At 41.1% G+C, this 9,118-nt stretch overlaps 1 protein-coding gene across 1 annotated transcript in view; it reads right to left on the bottom strand.

The window, feature by feature from the left end:
• nt5dc1 (5'-nucleotidase domain containing 1) overlaps nucleotides 1-9,118 on the bottom strand; it is a 575,653-nt gene that overhangs the window by 60,582 nt on the left and 505,953 nt on the right. Inside the window, exon 9 of the mRNA XM_043675150.1 lies at nucleotides 5,959-6,077. Within this exon, the coding sequence (XP_043531085.1) occupies nucleotides 5,959-6,077 (119 nt within the window). The remainder of the gene's footprint in view (nucleotides 1-5,958; nucleotides 6,078-9,118) is intronic.

The raw sequence follows: 9,118 nt of genomic DNA, 5'->3' as shown, positions 1-9,118 counted from the left end.
GGTGCGGGGTTGTGGGACTATGAGGTTGGAGGCGGTGGATGGGAGATCCCCCGAGGTGATGAGGTTATGGACGGTCTGGGAGATGATGGTTTGGTGGTGGGGGGTGGGGTCATGGTCAAGGGGGCAGTAGGAGGACGTACTTGACCTCATTCTCACTCACCTGACTGCTGCAGGTGGGTCTGTCCTTGACAGTATTAGTGGCAGTGATCACACCAGTCTTTGTGGAGACAAAGTCCTGTCTTCAAATTAAACAGAACACCATCTATGGTTGCTCTGTGCCTCCTGCAAGCAAGTTAAAGCACGAAGACAAGAGACACTGAGAAGCGGCAAGTCCACGCAAATGAAAAGAATTCTCTCAGTGACCTTTGCAGACAAGTACCAGTGAACTACTTTTTCATTTTTCCCTCTACCCTTAACATCGATCATTTTGTGCCTATCTGCATGGGTGTGTAGAGGGAGCTTTATAAGGAGTGAGTGTTTTAACCTGCAGAATTATATGTTGACAGTTCACCATTCATGATTGGATGTGGCAGGACTACAGAGTTTAGATCTGATCCGTGGTTGTAGAATTGCTTAGCTCTATCAACTGCTATTTCTGCTGTTTGGTATGCAAGTAGTCCTGTTTAGTCCAGGTTGACACCTCATTTGTAGGTATGCCTGGTGCTGCTCTTTGCATGCCCTCTCGCACTCTCCATTGAACCAGGACTCATCCTCTTGTGTGATGGTAATGGTTGAGTGGGGCATATGCTGGGACATGAAGTCACAGATTGTGTTGGAGTACAGTTCTGCTGCTGTTGATGGCCCAGAGCATGTCATAGATGCCCAGTCTTGAGTTGTTAGATCTATTACTAGGCCATTGCCTCCCCATTTAATAGAAAGGATGTGATTACTTTCACAAGAGCCCAAGATAAGATTGAGACTTGGAACATCATACAAGCTACTCAGGTGGCATAGACGATGATCAATATTGATTCCAATTTCTAAGTTGCTGAGTATTAGAGAGATCAGAGCTAAGACAAGATGGTCTCCTAGTCTTATTCTTTCTATCATTATTGAAATTGTTTGGATGTGATGAAAGTTCAGCTCTAAATGAACTGAAAATCAAACTCAAGGCCAGGGGTGATGTGCAGCATGTGTAGATCTTAGTCACTTTCTCTCTGGTCAAGCTACCAGGAGCATTGCTGATCCTAATTGCAGCTGTTGAAGGGCAAGTTATTAAATAATATATACTCAGACAGAGTCTGTATGGGTTAAATTAAAAATAATATGAGCTCTGTTAGTGTTTTGTAAGTCCATTATGAACTACTTTATATAATTGGATAGAAATCGAGGATGAGATTTTTGGCATTTTGAATTAAAATTATGTGGGAGGGAGAAGGTATGCAGCGCTCTATGTAGCTCTGGGTAATGAAGCTGATGTGAAGGCATATATAGGAAACTGGCTCTTGCACACATTATAAACAGTGCAAATGAAGTACAGTCACATACTAGATGTCAGTAGTATAGGAAGGCATCTAGCCCAGATTAATTAGAACAAGGACTCAAAGAGTCCCTATGCATTCTGGCTGTAGTTGTGACCTTTTTCTTAGTTAAGTTCCAGAATTTTCTGTTTCTCCTGTCAATTATTATCAACATCTTTCCAATAATCACTGAAGTGTCGAATAGGGATAAACAGCTTCATGGAATACCACGTATGAATAACCTCTCACTGACGATTAGATATTCCTGTTGTTGTATTTGGTCTGAAAGTGGGACAGCTTAGAGGAGAGAAACTGTAACTAATGACGATGGGGAAGTCAGCCAGATTGTCTGACAATTAGGCAAGTTGCTGGCAAACATTACACCAAAATTAGGACCCAGGACGAACAGCCAAGAGCTGCCAGTCAATCAAAGGCTGCAGACCATGAGAGTACCATGGCACAGGCCTACTCCTGCTGCTGGTATAACAACCCTAGACTCGCAGAAGGAGAGTCACCCACGGAAAATGTTAGAAGTCTTTGGTTAAAAATCACACAACACCAGGTTGTAGTCTGACAGGTTTAATTGGAAGCACTAGCTTTCGGAGCGCGGCTCCTTCATCAGGTGGTTGTGGAGTACACAATTGCAAGATACAGAATTTATAGCAAAAGTTTACAGTGTGATGTAACTGAAATTATACATTGAAAAATACCTTGATTGTTTGGTGAGTCTCTCATCTATTGGAATGACCATGATGGTTCCATTTCTTTCATATGTAAATCACAAAACATTTTTTAAAAGTTACATTCTCAGGTTAACTGTAACAATTGGTGTCAGCCAGATGTTAGCCTGCTGTGTTCCCTGTCTGTGCCATAATGTTTAGACTGATTCTAATCTAAAAAGTGAGTTAACAGAGTCTTACATGGATTCATACAGTTTTTTCAGCAAAGTACAATGTAACTCTGCAAGTACAAATTCACCCCACAAATGTATATGCTTTTGCGTACGTGTGTGTGTGTGTGTGTGTGTCTGTCTGTCTGGGATGGGTGTTGTGACTGTGAAAGTGTATATATGTGTATATGTGAGTGTAAAGTGTCTAAGTCTGTGAGGGGATGCATGCGTGTGTGAAAGTGTGTGTGTCTGAAGGAGTGTGCTTGTGTCTGGGGTAGGGGATTGTGAGTGTCTGTGAGACAGAGTGTATCTGTGTGTGTGTGCGTGAGTGTAAAGTGGTCTAAGTCTGTGAGAGGATGTGTGTGTGAGTGTAGGAGCATATCTGTATATACATGTGTCTGTGTGTGTGTAGGAGTGCCTGTGTATTTATGTCTGCGTATGTGTATAGTGCAATGGTGGTCACCTGTTGTGTGAAATGAAGCCATGGTCCCAGTTGAAGCTCTCCCTATGGGTACAGAACTTAGATATCAGCCTCTGCTGTAACCTGGTGTTGTGTGATTTTTAAACTTTGTATACCCCAGTCCAACAGCGGCATCTCCAAATCAAGAAGTCTTTGGGGCTAGCATCTCGTTGAGTGGAGATCATGGCAAGGGACTGTCAGAAGGAAAGGTTGGATCTCAGGGTGGCCTCCTCAGCACTTTGGTCTCATCTCATTGGTTCACCAGTTGGTTAAAGTGAGGACTGCAGATGCTGGAGATCAGAGTTGAAAAAGATCAGCAGGTCAGGCAGCATCCAAGGAGCAGAAGAACCGACGTTTCGGGCATGAGCCCTTCTTCAGGAATGAGAAAAGTGTGTCCAGCAGGCTAAGATAAAAGGTAGGGAGGAGGGACTTGGGGGAGGGGCGTTGCCCGAAACGTCGATTCTCCTGCTCCTTGGATGTTGCCTGACTTGCTGCGCTTTTCCAGCAACACATTTTCAGTTCACCAGTTGGTTAGGCTGACTGTTTGTCCTCCTGCCTGGCGCAACAATAATTGCAACTCTAGAGGGATGAAACCCATAAGTGGTCATGAATTGAGAAGGCGAGGAGGTAGTGGAGCTCTCATCTGGTATCACGCTACCTAATTAAAATCCCCTTCTATTCCTGGCCTGCTACCAGGTCTATTGACATTCTACCCTCAGTTTAGATTCAGCCAGAACTTGGTTCCAGGCATTATTCTAGACTTGTCAAGTGATGAAACAAAAGTTGTATATCAGTGGAGAGATGAACTTAGCTGCCCTAATTATCAAACTAACTTTCAACTAAGTATGGCATAATAGAGCCTGAGGAAAACTGAGCTGCTCAGTGAATCTCTGGGAAAGCCCTCCAGTGACTAGTCATACATTACGCAGAAGAAGATGATCATGTCTGTCACAGGCCAGTCGACACAGTTCAAGACACTAGTGCATTAGTTCCTCAGGGAGTGTCCTCAGTCTAATATTCTTTAACTGCTTCACTGGTGAGCTTTTCCACATTATATGGTCAGAAATAAGGCTGTGTGCTAATCATGCCAGTGCTCACTCTAGTGCTCTTCTCGTAATGAAGCAGCTTATGACAACCTGTGAATGCCATAGCAGAAACTGTTGTTACACACAGACTCAGATGCACAGGTCTTGGGGTAGCAGCTTGTGTCAAACAGGCATTCACTGCAGCTTGTTAGCTGGGGAGAAGGTAAACCCTGGGATTAGAAAAGGTTATGATTGCTGAAAGAGGAGAAGTCTGGGTGGCAGAGATCCACATCATTCACATAGTGCCCAGAGCTGCATTCTGCTTTTGCTGAGCACCACAGGTATAACAAACATCAACCTTAACAGGCCTCTTCTTATATCCAAATGCTATTAAGTAGATATGCAAGAATTCAAAGACTCCTGATCTGAATAAGATGGAATATCAATGAAATCTCTAGATATAATATGCTGATGGATAGAAAGCAAGCTGAAATAACAACGCTGTATTTAACTCCACTTGGGAGGTAGAATTCCCCTCTTGAGTAGCAGCACCACTGTTCAGGCTTCCATCATTGACTATTTAGGAATCACTATTGACTAGTAAGTTGAACCAGACCAGTTTAACACTACAGCTATGAGAATATATGATGGATATTCTGAGATGAGTAGCTCATCACCCGATCCTTCAAAGCCTCCTCACTATTTACAAGCTTAAATCAAAATATGACAGAATTGACAACACTCACATAAATGGACAAAGCCACAAACCTCAACACCTTTCAATTGAAAACTCTTTCTTCCATCAGAATCAGCGTCCCTTCTTCATAGGTGCACCTGAGGTTCACTAACTGTTGTATTCATCTTAGCAACTCACCAAAATTATATCAACAGCACCCCACTCTTGTGACTTCTCCCAAAAGCAGCAATGCTGTAGGAATGCCAAGTTCAAAGATACCCTTCAAGTCATACCCAATCCTGAAATTCCCTCCTAATACCACTGAAAAAACCCAATCACTATAAGGATGTTTGTGGTTTAAGGAGAAGACCCATGTTTTTCAGGACAGCTAGGACTAAGCAATTTTAACTGAAGAACAGACATATATCTAATAGCTGTGGATAGATGCTGCAATGCCAATGCACAAAATCACTCATTGTATCAAGCAGTCTGATTCATACAGTTGCAATAGGAACTTCTGGCTGGATTGCAAACCTTGTTTACGACAAATTGAAGTTTACACAGCAATTAAAACCTTTGATAATACTCATTTATTTAACGCATGTCAAAACTCAATCTGACCAGGCATTGTCCCAAAAACATCACCACTAAAGTGGTCAAGTGAGATAAACAAATATTGCTTTATCGATGATGATTATAACCAAGACAAATATTCAGTGTAAGTACTGATAACAGTCATTACCTTGAGGCATACCACAGCTAAGAATGAATGAATTAATCATGACAATGAGCCACGGGTACAAGTCTTTCTCCTTTCGTCCCTTTCCCCTATAATTACCTTGTCCACCACCCAAATAACAAATGATTACTTTATTGTTATTGGAGCAACCCAACAATCTGTGGAAGTAACCTGTGTCAGATTAGATTTAGATGGGATCAGGTACCTAAACACCAGTGTTGGAATCCTCTGATGGTTTAACAACAGTTGATGCTTTCAATTGCTGCTCTCATCAAATTTGCCTGCATTTAGCAGGTTTGGGCATTTTAAATAGGTCAGCAAGCAACAGAAATTAAAATTGACTTGCACATCTCTTTTAAAACTGCTTGAAGACACAACGCCAAATTATTTATAAGTAACCACAAATATGTCAGAATAAGTAGGATGGAACAAAAATTAAAATAAATTCATGCATTTGATGACAGATATTGAGAATTAGCAGAACTGTAAATCATATTACAATAATATCCAGGTTTTTCTACAGTCTTTAACAGTTTTAGAGCAAATCTACAATAAGGAAGAGCCAACTTCTATTCTTTCTAAATACCTTTTAGTTTTATCTCCTGGAGTAATATCTTGGAAATGGTTAAAGAAAATCTGGAAGTAAAAGTGGCTGCAGTGAATATTTTACTGTTATTAGTCTAATTCAGTTGTTATATACTCAGCGTACCTTTGGGTCTGATTTTCCAGTTATCTTTTTCAGTAGGTCATTAAGATGGCTCCAGTTACCTTGTGAGTACCAGCCAGGTTGTTCTAATGAGGGAAGTGGCTCTCTTTCCTCATCGTTAACTGCAAATAAATTAGAAGAGTTTATCAAAAATATTAATATTTTACTGATTTATTTTAATAATAGACATATATGTTACTGAAATAGAGTGACTTTTGTTTTTTTATATTCCATCCCCATTTACTGTTTCACTGAGCACACAATTTCCAATGCAGACAAATAGCTTTCTGAACATTACAACCAGATTCTGACCTCTTCCTGCAGTGTTACCTCAACTGCAGCGTTCTGCCCTTTTTAGTAGATGACATAAATGGGTAAATTGACGACCTTTTCTGAAGCTTTTGACCTGGGATCACTTAGCAACCTGCAACCCATTGACGATCAGACCGTAGCCAGCACCAAACACAGTTTCCCCTTATTTCCTTTTTCAGAATTCTGAAGGGGCCATTTCCTGTGTCACATTGGCTCTCTCTTCTGTAACCCCCAATACTTTTTTGCTTTAATTTGTCAGGTTTTCAAGATGAGGCTGGAAATGCGACACTTGCTTTGTCAGCTCTTCCTATCCCACCCTCTAATGTCCCAAACACTCTTTCCAAATGAAGTTGAAATTTAATTGTTCTAATTTCAATTCAATACACAGTGAAGTCTGATGGAATACGATCATTGTATAGGTCGTTCTGCTATAACATGTGTTTCGTTAACATAAATTCACTGTAACGCAATTGACGAATTGGGGAGACTGTTTCTAAAGTGTGAACTTTTAAATGTGTGCTGGCTGTAAGATGATTACATTACCAACACTTGAAGCGCTGTTTCTAAAATGTGATGTTTCTACAATGTGGGGTTGCATAAGAAGGCAACCATCGTGCTGTAGAAGAACTACTTGTACTGTAAATTTGTCTATCATACAGGGTTCTTACGGCTTCCTTCACTTACCTAAATCTTAATTTTTATCCAAAAGTAAAGGAGTTTTCTTATGAGATGAGGAGGAATTTCTTCTCTAAGAAAGTGGTAAATCTATGAAATCCTTTCCTGCAGAAGGCTGTCAAAGCTGGGTCATTAAGTACATTCAAATCTGAGGCAGGCAGATTTTTAATCACTAAGGGAATCAGGGATTATGGGAACTAGTAGGAAAGTGGAGTTGAGAGTTAGTAGATCAGACATGACCTCATTGAATGACAGAGCAGACTCAAGGACTGAGTAGTACTACTCCTACATCTTGCAGTCTTATGCCATTGAAACAAATCAAATTGATCCATGACCATTAGAAATATTTCCTTTTGGTTGGGCAAAGGAAAATCAATCATAAAATTTATTGCATTCATCTTCCTCAATGGAACACCTGTCACTGAAAGCAACTGCACACACCAGAAGCTGTCACAGTGGCCTTCATTCCAAACAGCTCAGCATGCCTTTCCTATTGGCTTTCAGTCAGGAGGAGAGCCTTCCAAAGCTGGCCACCTCTACCAGTAAGGAGCCCACAGCTGGTTCTGGGAGCGTGGAGGGTGTCTGATCACTGACGCGGGGTGGGGACATTTCTAAATCTGGGTAATGGAGCACAGAGATTGGTGGCTGTGGGTCTCTTTTACAAAGGTTCCCTAAAGCCTAGTTCCAGGGATATTGTATCAGGCAGGCTCAACCTCCTGTCTCCAGACAGCGCAGCATGGAAGACGATCAGGGCTGGACACAAAGTGAGCACAGAGAAGGAACAGCAGCTGAAGAAATGCCATTGGGGAAGGACAGCAATATTTTTGATCATGCCAGACCTCTGCTTGTGTCTATGTCAGTGGATACATGCACAGATGTGTCGGTGACCTGTTGCAATCATTAACATTATGGCCCAGTCTGTGCACGAATGAGGGCCATTTTGTGAATGAACCGTAATAAGCTCTGGATAATAACCCGTTCTCAGGAGTTACACTAAAACTTCCTGAATTTATTGTTCATGATAAAATATTTCAGAACAACTCGGTGTGAATCCACATCCATTTCTGTCACAGTCCTGTGTAAATCTAACAGCCCATCACACTACCATCTGAGTAGCAGAAATTAATGCCCTATCTACAGAAATACACAACATTTCTGAACCTATAATATTCATAAAATAAACATGGATCTTTTCTAAACCAACCAAAACAGCAAAATATCTTTTGAGCATCTCAGCTGTTACACAACATTCATTACTCCAAAAGATGAAAGATATTTAACTTTAACATACTATCTTGCCACTATTTTATCAACACAGAACTAGAAAACACACTGTAATTGGAGATATATTTCACTGTTTCTTAACAAAAAGTTCAGTTAAGACAAATAAAGTATAGCTTGAATTCCTCATTGTCAATTATTAAAATCACTGTTTGCAGAAAACTGAGCACAGTGATGTATAAAACAAAATGCTTCTCATTTCAGTGTGTAAGAATTGAAGTAGGAGCAGACCACATGGCCTCAAAACTTACTTTGCCACTGGTTATGATCATAGCTGATCATTGGTCTCAACTCTTCCCCACAACCTTCCTGACAGGCTTAATACTCAACAATGGCACACCCACAACCCTCCCAGACAAAGAATTAAAAAGACTGAGTGAAGATATTCTCCTAGTCTCAGATGACTAGCCCCTTAATCTGAGACTATTCTTGTGTTTTACGCTTGTCAGTCAGGAGAACAAACTTGGTCAAGCCTCTCCTGAGTCATAATTGAAAGGCAGAATACCACAGATGCTGAAAACCAGAAGATACTGAAAGAAATCAGCAGACCATACAGCATCTGTCAGAGAGTGAAACAAAGTTAACCTTTCAGATCTGTGGACCTTTTATTAGAACTGGATAGAGTTGCTGACAGTAACAAGTTTTGTGCAAAGAATGGGTAAGACGGGGACAAGACAAAAGTCTGTAATAAGATGAAAGATCACAGCAGAGAGTGGCGCGAGCTGGGCGGAAGTGAAGTTGGAGCGCAGAGCTAGTCGGGAAGGTAAGTGATTGATATTTGAGTGGGTGTGTTCTAGACCCCAGGCCCTACATAGTAGGGCCTCCCTCCCAACCTCCTCCTCTAACCTAACTTTAAAGTCCACAGGTAAGCTACTCAATGTTCTTGTTTTGGAGA

This window comes from Chiloscyllium plagiosum, chromosome 3 (genome assembly GCF_004010195.1).
Source record: "Chiloscyllium plagiosum isolate BGI_BamShark_2017 chromosome 3, ASM401019v2, whole genome shotgun sequence".
Classification (NCBI taxonomy): Eukaryota; Metazoa; Chordata; class Chondrichthyes; order Orectolobiformes; family Hemiscylliidae; genus Chiloscyllium; species Chiloscyllium plagiosum.
This window is presented reverse-complemented; position numbering and strand designations above follow the sequence as displayed.